At 33.3% G+C, this 13,351-nt stretch overlaps 1 protein-coding gene across 2 annotated transcripts in view; it reads right to left on the reverse strand.

Annotated features, from left to right (window-relative positions):
• MACROD2 (mono-ADP ribosylhydrolase 2) overlaps positions 1-13,351 on the reverse strand; it is a 2,094,477-nt gene that overhangs the window by 722,650 nt on the left and 1,358,476 nt on the right. For both annotated transcript variants that reach the window (XM_031949176.1, XM_031949177.1), the window contains exon 7: positions 7,704-7,734. In XM_031949176.1, coding sequence (XP_031805036.1) covers positions 7,704-7,734 — 31 coding nt within the window. The remainder of the gene's footprint in view (positions 1-7,703; positions 7,735-13,351) is intronic.

Genomic DNA, 13,351 nt, shown 5'->3' on the forward strand with positions numbered 1-13,351 from the left:
ATATGCTCTAGTATATAAACTAGATATTGAGAAAGCAGATTTGAAAAGATTCAGAAAAATGGTATGGAGGATTCTCTTTCTGATAGGTAGATAGGTAGACAGAAAGATAATTTTATAGGACTTATTATGTGGCAGGCATTGGACTAAAGACTAGGAATATATATTGGCCAAAGAAATAAAATCTGTCCCTATCCTCAAGGATTTCTTCTAATAGAATAATATAATACATAAAAGGGAGGTAGAAAGTGGGAAGAATCATAATTTTGTGGAGTCAAAGGTGGAAAAGTCAGCTGCAAAGCCAAGAGATAAGTGAGCATGGAAGACCTGGATACTTCACTAATTAGAAGATAATGTGTATAGAAGAACTGCACATGTTTAACTTATATTGCATTATTGGCCATCTCAGGGAGAGGGTGGGGGAGAGAGAAAAATTTGGAACAAGGTTTTGCAAGGGTGAATATTAAAAACTATCTGCATTTATTTTGAAAATAAAAAAACTATTACAAAAAAAAGAATAATGTTATAAAGAACTATGTAATTATATAGGACTGCTTGTCATCTAGGGGAGGGGGCGGAGGGAGAGAGGGGAAAAATCAGAACAGAAGTGAGTACAAGGGAGGGAAAATGGTAAAAAATTACCCTGGCATGGGTTCTGTAAATAAAATGTTATTATAATAATTAAAAAAAAAAACTATGTAATTGATGAGGGGTGAGAAAGTGGCAAGAACTGAGAAAACCCAAAGGCTAGCCAGTCTTGGGAGTGCCACAAACAATGCTGACCAATAGCACTAATTCAATACTGCATCTGTTGGTCAATAAGCTGTAGAACTCAATGATGGGAACTACCCCATCCCTACCATTCATCAATAGTACCTCTAAACCATAATATTAGCATAGCAACCTAATCTTTGTTTCTCTTTCCCATAAAATTATCTCCTTGATTCTGACTCCGCTAGATTCCCTTGGAATTAGCCCATTTCTTCTGCCTTCTGCCCTTTTGTTAAACTGATTTGGAACTACTGCCTGCTGTCAAGCAGAGTAATAAATCTTTGCTCCTTAACTTGGAGCCCGAGTGTGTGAATTCTTTTGCCAAACTCATAATACCAACCTTATTGGAGTATCTTTCTCATCAATATAATGAGTTGAGAAAAGAATTGAATGCATTAGTCAATAAAAAATAACAGCAGGTTTTTTTTGTTTTGTTTTGTTATGTTTTGTTTTGTTTTTATTAGTATCAAGGAAAAGAAGAACAAAGAGAAGATAAGCCTACTGTGAGGAAATGTGAAATCTTGCTAATTGGTGCCAATTTGTTTCTATTTTCTCTGTCAAGAAGAATAATCCTTGGACTAAAAAGATGTAATTTTAAAAATAGCTAATGGGAAGTTGAAACCTCTATATTTTTTCCTATTCAGGACAAATCTAGAATATTGTTTTCAGATTCAGTTTCATATGCGATGAAATTAATATTAATAACTAGAAAGTATTCAGAAGGTGAGCAACCAATATTCAATTCAATAAACATTTATTAAGTGCCTACTATGTAGAAGGATCTGTGCTAAATGCTAGGGATAGAAATAAGAAAGAGATAGACCCTACTATCAAGGAGTTTCTAAGCTAATAGGAAAACTTGGAGATTTGGGGTGAGAAGCACTTGGTGGTACTACTTGTTCTGTAGAAATGAGACCAAGAAGTGACACAGAGGGGAAGTGGAATAATTGGAAACGTTTAGATTCTGCTTTCTAGAAAGGAAAATATTGGAGGGAGTTCAATGTTCCACCTTCAGTCCTCCAATCAAAGACTGGTGAAGGACCTGAGGATCAATTGAAGGACCTAGAAATAGTTAGCCTACAGAATCAATCTTTGGATTTTTTGAGGAGAAACATTTCAAAGACTTCAAATATTTGAAGGACTGGCTTATGAAAGAGACCACTAATTTGTTCTGCTTAGTCTTAGAGGACAAAACAAGGAACAAAAGGCAGAAGTTTCAAAGGCAAATATAGGTTTGCCATGAGGGAAAGCTTCCTAACATGATTCATATCAAGATAAAATGTGGTATCTCATGAAGTAGTAGTGACATAATATAGCTTCTAGGGGAGATAGCAATAATTTTAAGGTCCCCTGATCTTAGGGGGCTTCTGTTCCAATAATCTGTCAGTGATTCTAAAATCCTCAGGCTGTGGAATGAATTTCTGACCCTGAGGTCCCCCACTCGCAACCTAAGAATACCATTGTTTTAACAATTTGTCTGTCAACAAACATTGCTGTCTGTTGGTCAGTGATAACCATATTCCAGAGACCAGTCCAATTCCTCTGGACTGTAAAATTAGCATATCTATAACATGATGAACTAGATAAACGTGTCTCCTTGCTTCTGTTTCTTTGCTAAATTCTCTTGGAAGTTAGACTGCTTCAATTGACATTACAATTACAATAAACTTTTCCCCCTTGACTTAGAAATATTCAAGCCTACAAATTCTTTTGAGAAACCTCATAACACCAGTCAGTGACCCCCAACCTTTTGGGGTCCCTTCCCAACTCAACAATAGGACATACACACATAAACACACACATATTATAAACACATGTACATGCATATATATATATATATACATATATATGGATATATACATACATACATACACACACACATAGACAGGCATACATCTATGTATGGTACACTGGTAAATGTTTAACAACTCACTTTCTGGAGGAAAACAAAACTACGTAAGACAGATGATGTTTATGATTAATTTGCATTATTAACATTTTCTCCATCACTTTTTTAACTTTGGACAATCAACAAAATGATCATTAAAGTTTTGATCTCTAGCACCTGATGATTTTCAAGGTTTAAATGCTCACACTGAATGTTGATCAATTGCTTTTCTGTGATCAGTGGAGAGCTGGCTCTAGCACATCCTGATCCTTCCTCACTAGAGGTCTTCAACAAAACTCTAGATGAGTACTTATCAAGAAGGTAATTTGACATAGTGGAAAAAAGGTGCTAGACTTGGAGGCAGGAACCTTGGGTTCAAATCTCACCACTACTATATGATTGACCAAGTCACTCGACCCTGAATTAGCAAAATAAAACTTGCAGTACTCATTTCACAAAGTTTTTATAAGGCACAAATGAGAAAAATGTGCAAAGCATTTTAAGAACTTTAAAAGCTTTAAATGTCCCTTTTTTGAGAGAATTCTTTTTCAGATAGGGTTCGGACAATAAATCCTAAATCCTTTTCTATCCTCAGCAGTCTTCACAGCAGATGAGGCTTTTTGAGTTTCAGCAGAACTAGTGGACAATAACCATAGCTCAACAATACTGGAAATTGTAGGCTTGGCATTATGATCACTTCTTTGTCTTATTAAATGTAGGTCATCTAATTCTGATTCACTGCTCCACTGCCCTCTCCATTTAACACTTTATATCCTTTTTAATAGTTGTCATCAGACTTACAAAGTCAAATATTCCTAAACTAGAAACCTGGAAATGTATGTTACATTGAGAAAAAAATGGTTTGGTTTGGTTTTTTTTTAGGAATTTTACTTATCAATGCTCATATTAGTTCTTTTTCTCCAAAAGCACTGGATTTAGGATCAGGAAGACCTGAATTCAAATTTAATCTGGAAAATTTATTTGGGGTGTGACTCTGGGCAAGTCATATAACCCCTGCATATTTTATCTTGCTTATCTGTAGAATAATAGGGATAATAATAGCACCTATTTCATGGCAATAGCCAAATAATGGCTTTGAGGATCAAATGAGATAATATTTGTAAAATATTTTTCAAAATTTAAAACACAGTATAAATCCTAGCCATTATCTTTTTCTGATTCTCTATTAACCTCAATTAATCTTCTTTTTCTTTCTTTTACTCTGCAACTTGTTCCCCTGGTTTTCTATTTTATTATTTTGGACATATTCTATGTCAAACTTTTTAAATATCACATTTTCCTTTTCAGGGTTAATGAGGTAGAAATTTGACAAAATTTGCATACATAAACTTCCCTATTTAAACAGACTTTCAAGTTTTCAATGTAAGATGTGTGTGGTTCAGAAATGGTGAGGGGTCATCATTTAATAAAAAAAGCTGGAGAGATCTCTAGAAGCAAAGCAAAGTTTATTATACATTCTTGCAAAGGGCGTCCCACCCACCGAGCAGACAATCAAAGGGAGAAAGCACCTTCTGGGGCAGGATCAACACTTTTAATCCCTAACACAAATACCCCCTCCCACCACTGACCCTCATCCTTATTGGCTAAGGATCTTACATTCTAAACGCAGGAACTACCCAAGAAATTGAACTTGACCAATAAATACATAGTTGCCCATATATGACTGAAATAGGGAGACGCTGATGTCATGGGAGGATAGCAAGAAGGGGACTTAAGTATGCCCTTGACTCAATGCTTAAAGTCCTTCAGGCCTACTCAAACTCTGAAGTAGATGAAGCCTTACTGGATTTTCACAGCTGTCCTGAAAGATCTCACCTCATCTCCTTCAGATGCATTCTTGAATTTTCATTCTCCTTTACCCCATAGAGCCAATCAGTTGAAGTCTCATCAGTTCTACATGAACATCTCTTATAAACATCTTCTTTTCTCCCCTATATGATCAACATCATAATTCAGCATCTCATCAATTTTCTTCTGGACCACTGAAGTCTTCCCATAATTGATGTTCTTATCTCAAGTCCTTCTTTGCAGAGATATAACCAGGTCATTTCCCTGCTCAAGGGGAAATGGATCCCTTTTGTTTTCAGAACCATATAAACAGTCCTTTGCTTGACATTTATAGCTTTTCACAACTTAGCTACAATTTAACTTTCTAAATTCATTATACATCATTTTCTGTTATGTATTTGTCATTGCGGTTGAATTGGCCCCCTCACTATTCCTCACAGAGGTTCTCCATCTTCTCTGACTGCGCTCTTCTTATACCAACTGACTCTCATGTCTAAAAAAGAACTCCTTACTCTTCTTCACCTCATGGACTCTCCAGCTTTCTTCAAAGCTCAGCTCAAGTATTGCTATTTGTTGTTCAGTAATGTTTGACTCATCATGATCCCATAGCCAGTATAGAACATGGAGTTTTCTTGGCAAAGATACTGAAGTAGTTGGCCATGTTTTTCTTCAGTGGATTAAGAAAAACAGAGATCACATGTCTTGTTTAAAATCATATAGTTAGTAAAGGTCTGATAATTGGATTTAAACTCTGATCTTAATGACTCCAGGTCCAGGGCTTTATCCGCTGGGCAATCTATTTAGTTGCCTCATCAGCTCAAGTACAGATTCCTAAATCACTCTTTTCTATTGCCTCTTGTTCCAGTGAAATTTCTTTATATTTACATAGAGTGATAAGACTATTCTATATCAGGGTTTACCCTTACCCTGAATTGAGCGAGTTTTCCCCTGAAAATCAATAAATCTTTTCATGGAATTTGATTGACCCTGGCTCATAAGAATCAAATTGCATATTTCTTGAAGCAACTTCCTTATTATAGCCTCCAGCAATATTAATTTGATTTCCTGATCACCTCAGGGTAGAAGGAAAAAACAGTTAACATGTAGTCTGGTAGCCTAGTTTCTGTCTAAGCAAAGCGCCTTTTGTTAACTGATTATTGATTTACAAGTGCCTGATTCTGCTATAATATCAAATCTTAACTAAAAAGGGAAAAGTCTAAATCAGGCCTACCTTTCACATTTTGTCTATAGGCTGCATATATTTTTATGTACACATGGTATCTTCCCTGATTAAAAGTGCCTTTAGGATAGAGATCCCTAATATCTAGCATAATACCAGAAAATTAGGAGCTATTAAGATATTAATGTTCTTAATTTTGTTTATGATCTTTATATTGACATATTTTCTAGTAACAAATCTGTATCCCAAAAAAATTGAAAAAAAGAACAAAGTTTCTGTTCTATGTCTGTCCCCATTACCTTAGCATGCTTTTCTAGAGAAGATAAAGCTAAGTTCATATCCAGTTTAACTACCTAAATTTAGCTTTTCTATCATAGAAATATAATTACAGAACCATGATGCTTTGTTTTGTATAAGTAATAATGTCATTCAGCATATAACAATAGTAAGACATTTAGGATGGAAATTTTAGCCACAACTGTATAAAAGGAAATTTTGGCCTCCCTTGCAGTGGATTCTGACTTTCAGGGCAGAAGGTAAAGAGAGTGAGCAAAAGGGAAAAGAGAAGAGCACCTTACACTGGAAAAAAGTTTCTTTCAGTCATAGATAGTTTTCTCTCAGTTTCATTCAAGTCTACATTTTTCAATTCATTTCTCTCTGGAACTATCAAAAACAAGGTACCAGATCAAATAAAAAAAATCTATTAAATTGGACAGCCAGTAAGATATGGACTGATTTCAACTTTGACTTCTAATAAGCTCAAGGTTTTTTTTTCTAGACTCATACATATTTTATTCTTCCCTCAAGATTCTCCATGTGTAAAGTCAAAGGGTCATGAACCACTTCTTTTAAAACCAAAAATCCATTAAAACAAAAAAATCCCCTTCATAGAACTGAATACATCAGAATTTACCTTAAAAATCACCAAAAAAATTATTATTAATGGTCTGAGAGAAAGTGGAGAAACATACAATGTAGGTAGATGAATTTTAGAGAATTTTAAGTGAGTGAAAACAAGGGATTGTAGCAACATTTTTCTTCCAACAGTAAATGAAGTACTTGCTATTCAAAACAATCCATCAGCTGCAAGATAAAAATATGCTTTGTTTATTAAAATCTTATGGAGCCATTAACAATTCTGTGCAAGTTTCTTTTATAAACTGTAACTTAGATATATGTATGTGTGCTCCTTTTGCATATGGGTATTTATGTAAATATACATACACACATGTATATATATATATATATATATATATGTAAATATATAAACACATATAGATATATGCCCCAAAAATATGGTGCAAGTCTGCCTACATATATATACAGCAGTATGTGGTGATGGATAGAATGCTAAAATTGGAGCTGGAAAAGTCTAGATTTAAATCTTGCTTCTGACATTTATCATACAAAATATAAGCTTTCTGAGCTTTGATCAACTTTAAAACTTATCCACTAAGCTAAGGTTAAAGGAGATCCAGTGTCCTAGAATCAACTGATCAATAAGAATTTATTTTGAACGCAAAAAAAAGAAAGAAAAAAAAAAGAAAAGAAATAGTCCTTGTCCTTAAGGAATTTATGTATTTATGTTACTTAGTAGAGAAGACAAAGGGGTGGGAGTAGGATTAAAGAAGAAATAATAATATATATATGTGTAGCTTAATTCTTTTTGTTATTTTATAACCCCCCCCAAAAAAATATAGTAAAGACATTTTAAATTTATAGCATCTATAAACTGATTCGATTGTTTTTGTTTTGAGGGACTTTTGGGGGTTTTTTGAAGGGGAAACAGCATGATGCAGTCTTATTACAACAAAAAGCTTGGTATTACAAAAAATGTCCAAGTTAATGATCTAATTATTTTAAGTAATAAGCAATATAGCCCAATTCCAGAAAGATATGCAATAATGCATATAGTCTCTAGGGTTTTTAGAATGAGACCTGAGCAGAATTTAAAAGATTTCTTAAGTACAACCAGCAAAATACCATTTTTTATTAAAGATAACCTTTACCTTTAGTTATAAAGGACAGAGAGTATTATTTAGAATAAATTGCACTTACCATAAATTCCTGTAGAGATGCAGGGGAATGCCTGTGGAGAAAAGGGAAAAAAGTGAATGTCAAAAGAATACAACTTTGTACAAAGTCATATATTTAAGAAATCTTAGCACAGTACCTGAAGTGTGGAGGCAAATTAAAAAGCTTGTTATTATTATTATTACTATTACTACTAGTTGATAACAGGAGATAATGTATTCAAATAGACTAGATTTGAGGTAATTATAAACTGGACATTTTAATTAACATTGATCCACTCTAATCAGAAAAGAACTTTGGAAGCCACTAAACTATACATAAGAAAAAATTCACAGCTGTTAATCAGTGGTATATAATTAACAATTTGTTAGCTATAATCTTAATGTGAAATATGAATAACACACCAATGTAGAATTTGATCATGAGATACTTTCACTACTTAATGAGTTCACAGAAATAAAAGCAATATATTCCCTTTCCAATGTTATGAAACTAAAAGGACAACCCCTATAATTAAGACTCCCCTAAGAGAGAGATTATAGTATCATGGCAAAACGGTGAAAGCAGAGTTGTCCTGCTCCTTTTAGGGTCTCTCCAGAGGGAAAGGAGGAGGAAAAAGAGCAATAGACATGAGGAAAATTTAGACATTAGATTTGGGAGCCAGATTCTCACTCCTATCTTTGATAAGTGTACTGTAGCAGTGAGAAAGATTAACATGGGATGATTAACTGTGATGGAGTTGACTCTTTTCACTAATAAGGTGATTCAAGGCAACTCTAATAGACTTATGATAGAAAGAGCTATCCACTCTAAATCAATCCCAATTTTGGACAGAAAATGCCATTTGAATCTAAAAAAAGAACTAAGGAGACAATATAAATCAACACATATTATGTTCACTTCCTTTTTTCTATTGTTTTTTAATCTCTCCCATGATTTTTCCCTTTTGCTGTCATTTTTCTCTCCCAACATGATTCATAAAGTAATGTGCATTAAAAATAAATAAATTTTCTAGGAACAAAAAGAGCATCAAAAACAAATTGTTTACTTTATAACTTAAAATTTTGTTTAGGGTTAGCTCTAACTAATTAAAAATAGTAATTACAACTCAAAAAAAAAAAAAAAAGAAAGTAAAAGCCATCTGCATTCACAGAAAGAACTATGCAGACTGAATGTAGATCAAAGCATAGTAGTTTTTTTCCCCTCCTTTTGGTCTGATTTTTCTTGAGCAACATGATGAAAATGGAAATATGTTTAGAAAAATTGCACATGTTTAATCTATATTGAATTACTTGTTATCTAGTGGAGGGAAGAGGAGAAAGGGAGATAAATTTGGAACACAAAGTTTTGCAAAGGTGGATATTGAAAAGTATCTTTTTATGTATTTGAAAAAATGAAAATCTATTAAAAATAAAATAAACTATGAATGCTTTGTTTTGAATATGAAAGCAGGCAGGCAAGAAGGAAGGAAGGAAGGAAAAAGGGAGGAAGGAAGGGAGAAGGCTCACCATGGAATTAATAATAATAGCAGTTTGACAAACGAGTCACTTAATTTCTGTGAGGCTCAGCAAATACAGGATAATATTTCTAGTATCTATTTTATAGGGTCTTCGTTTTGAGTTTCAAAGGTGTATTTCACAATCTTTAAAATTAAGAATTAATTATTATCATTCTTAGATCATCATGTTCCCAATTGGGCAAAACATGGTAATGGTGGCCAGATCATCACAGGAAATTTGTCTTGAAGTTAGAAGCCTTTCTAATCAGATAAAAGATAAGACACAGAGAGAAGGTCTGACTCCTACCTTGACAAGAACAGCAGTTAGAGAGATAAAACTAAGAAAAACAGCTAAGTAAATTGATTAGACAAGCTAGTCCCTATAGCATAGAAGGAAGTCTGAAGCAATAAGAAAGGTCCTTGGAGAAATAGCTTAAAGTTTGGAGTGAGTTGTTAACAGTTACAAGAACCTTCCAGGATTAAGGAAAGAATAAATGGAAGCTAGGGACTCTGAATTAAGACACATAGCAAATTGGTAATATGAGGATGGGGAAAGAAAGGTTTTGAAGTAGAAATGGGAGGGAAAGAAAACAAATGTTTGTTAACTATATATATATATATATATATATATATTTAATTTAAAAAATCATACAGCCAGAAGTCAAGATGTTCTTGTCCCTCTTCCTCAATTTGTGATCTTAAGTCAATCACTCACTTTCCTGTGAGTGACAGAAGTTAGTAGTTGGATAAACCTAGCAAATCACTTAACCTCTCTTTGCCTCAGTTTCCTTGACTGTAAAATGGGAATAGTACCAGCATCTTTCTCTTTGGGTTGATCTGGGTTTTCCTTCAAAAACAAGTTCTTTTTTTTTTTTTAATTGGAATACCAATTCATAATTGGTGGAATTATGAACTGATCCAATCTTTTGGAGAGCAATCTGCAATCATACCCAACAAGTTATTAAACTATTTATATCCTTTAACTCAGCAATATTACTCTTAGATCTTTTCCCAAAGATGATAAAGAAAAAGAACCTTTATGTTCTAAATATTTGTAGTAGCTCTTTTTGTGGAGATGCTTCCCAATTGGGGAATGGCTGAACAGGTTATGGTATATGGTGGTAATAGAATACTACTGTGTTATGAGAAACAATGAACTCCATGATCTTAGAAAAACAGACTTGTAATTACATGAAGTTATAAAGAGAAAAATTGACAGAACCAAGAGGACATTGTATTCTGTAACAGCAATATTGTTTTAAGAATAACTTTAAGGAAAATGTTGAATGCGGAAGGATATATGGGAAAACTGGGACATTAATGCACTGTTGGTGGAGTTGTGAATTGATCCAACCATTCTGGAGAGCAATCTGAAATTATAGTCAAAAAGTCATCAAACTGTGCATACCCTTTGATCCAGCAATACTACTGCTAAGTCTCTATCCCAGAGATGTCCAAAAAAAGTTGGGGAGATGAAGGGCCTATTTATACAGAAATGTGTATAGCAGTTCTTTTTGTTGTGGGTAAGAATTGTAAATCAAAGGGATGTTTTATCAGTTGGGTAATAGATAAAGAAGCTGTGGCATATGAATGTACTGGTAAGCCACTATTGATTAGACAAATGCAAATTAAAATAACTCCAAGTATGACCTCACACCTCTCAGACTGGCTAAGATGACAGGAAAATATAATGATAAATGTCGGAGGGGATGTGGGAAAACAGGGACACTAATGCATTGTTGGTGGAAATGTGAAATAATCCAATCATTCAGGAGAGCAATTTAGAACTATGCCCAAAGGGCTATAAAGCTATGCATACCCTTTAATACAGTAGTGCTATTACTGGGTCTGTATCCCAAGGAAATCGTAAGAAGGGAAAAGAACCCATATTTGTAAAAATATTTATAGCACCTCTTTTTAGGATAGCAAAGAATTGGAAAATGAGAAGATGCCCATCAATTGGGAAATGGATGAACAAATTGTTATTGTATATGAAGATTATAGAATATTATTGATCTATAAAAAATAATGAACAAGCTGATTTTGAAAAAGCCTGGGAAAATTTACATGAACTGATGCTGAGTGAAACAAGCAGAACCAGGAATTTTTGTACACAATAACAGTAAGAATGTGTGATGATTAAGTATGACATACTTGGTTCTTCTCAGTGGATCAGTAAAATCAAGACAATCCCAATAAACTTTGGATGGAAAATGCCATCAACATTCAGCAAGGGAACTATGGAGGCTGAATGTAAATGAACACATGCTATGTTCACTTTATTTCTCTTTTTTCTTCTGTTTTATTTTTCTCTTGTGATTTTTCCTTTTTGAAATGTAAAAATGTAAAAAAAAAAAGTCACTTTTACATATAAATAGGGAAAATAAAAATGAATTGATTAATTTTAAAAAACCATAATGTTACTCCAACTAATGTCATGATGGTTTTGCCCTTTTGTTCTGAATTTTCTCTCTCAACATATGGAAACATATTTTTAAAAGAATACACATGTATAATCAGAAAAAACATTGTTTTTACGTGAAATTGAGGAAAATAAAAATAAATTAATTTATTGAAAAACAAAGTTGCTCTAACCAATGTCATTTTAAAAAATTCATTAATTATTTTTTGATGCACATTGTTTTATGAATCATGTTGGGAAAGAAATATCAGGGAAATAGAAAAAAGAAAAAAAGAAGTGAGCATAGCATGTGTTGATTTACATTCAAAGTCCTTTGTTCTTTTTCTGGATGCAAATTCTGTCCAAAGCCTATGGATCTTGTTTTGTATCACTGAACCACTGAGAAGAACCAAATCTTTCAGAGTTGATTATTGCACATTCTTGCTGTTATTATATACAATGAATTCCTAGTTCTACTTATTTCTCTCAGCATTAGTTCATGTAAATCTCAAGGCAATCAGCTTGTTCATCATTTTTTATAGAACAATAACATTCCATAACTTTAATATACCACAACTTGTTCAGGCATTCCCAATTGATGGGCTTCTACTTATTTTCCAATTCTTTGCTACCATAAAAAGGGCTTTGCACATGTGGTCCTTTTCTCTCCTTTATGATTTCCTTGGGATACAAACCCAGTAATGGCACTATTGGGTCAAAGGGTTTGCACAGTTTGTTAGCCCTTTGGGCATACTTCCATATTGCTCTTCAGAATGGTTGGATCATTTCACAATGCATTAGTGTCCCAGTTTTCCAACACCCCCTCCAACATTTATCATTATCTTTTCCTGTCATCTTAGCCAATCTGAGTGGTATGAGTTGTTTTAATTTGCATTTCTCTAATCAATAGTGATATAGAGCATTTTTTTCATATGACTATAGATGGCTTTAATTCCCCATCTGAAAATTGTTTGTTTATATGCTTTGACCATTTGTCATTTGGGGAATGATCTGTATTCTTATAAATATAACATAATTTTTAATATATTTTAGAGATGAGACCTTTATCAAAAACACTGACTAAATTTTTTTCCCAACTTTGTGCTTCCTTTTAATAACATTTCTGTTTGTTTTGTTTGTGTAAAAACTTTTTTAATTTAATGTGATCAAAGTTGTCCATTTTCCCTTTTATAGTTGTTCTCTAGTTCTTCTATGATCATAAATTTCTCCCTTCTCTGAAGATCTGATAGATAAATTATCCCTTGTTCTCTTAATTTGTTTATGATGTCCTCCTTTATGCCCAAATCATGTATCTATTTTGACTTTATTTTGTATGAGGGGTGAGACATAAGTCCATGCTGTTTCTGACATTATTTTCCTGTTTTCCCAGAAATTTTTGTCAAATAGTGAGTTCTTATTCCAGAATCTGGAGTTTGGGATTTATCAGACTACATTAATTAATTTGTAATGTGATCCACCACTCCATTTCTTAACCAGTAACAAATGGTTATGATGATCACTGCCTTATAATATAGTTTTAGGTTTGGTACTACAATGCCATTTTTTGTATCACAAATACATTGTAACCAAATTACACAGTAAAATCTCAAAATTAAGTTACAGTATTTCTTAAACAATAATAATACATTTATAATAGTGTGTCTATGTATGTAAATGCCTCCCATAATGTTATTTCACTTAAAATTTGGTTGTCCCAGAACCATTTAAGGATGTTGAGTTGAATGAAATCTAAAGAAATTATGGAATTTTCCT

The sequence above is a fragment of the Sarcophilus harrisii genome, chromosome 2 (genome assembly GCF_902635505.1).
Source record: "Sarcophilus harrisii chromosome 2, mSarHar1.11, whole genome shotgun sequence".
NCBI classification, from domain to species: domain Eukaryota; kingdom Metazoa; phylum Chordata; class Mammalia; order Dasyuromorphia; family Dasyuridae; genus Sarcophilus; species Sarcophilus harrisii.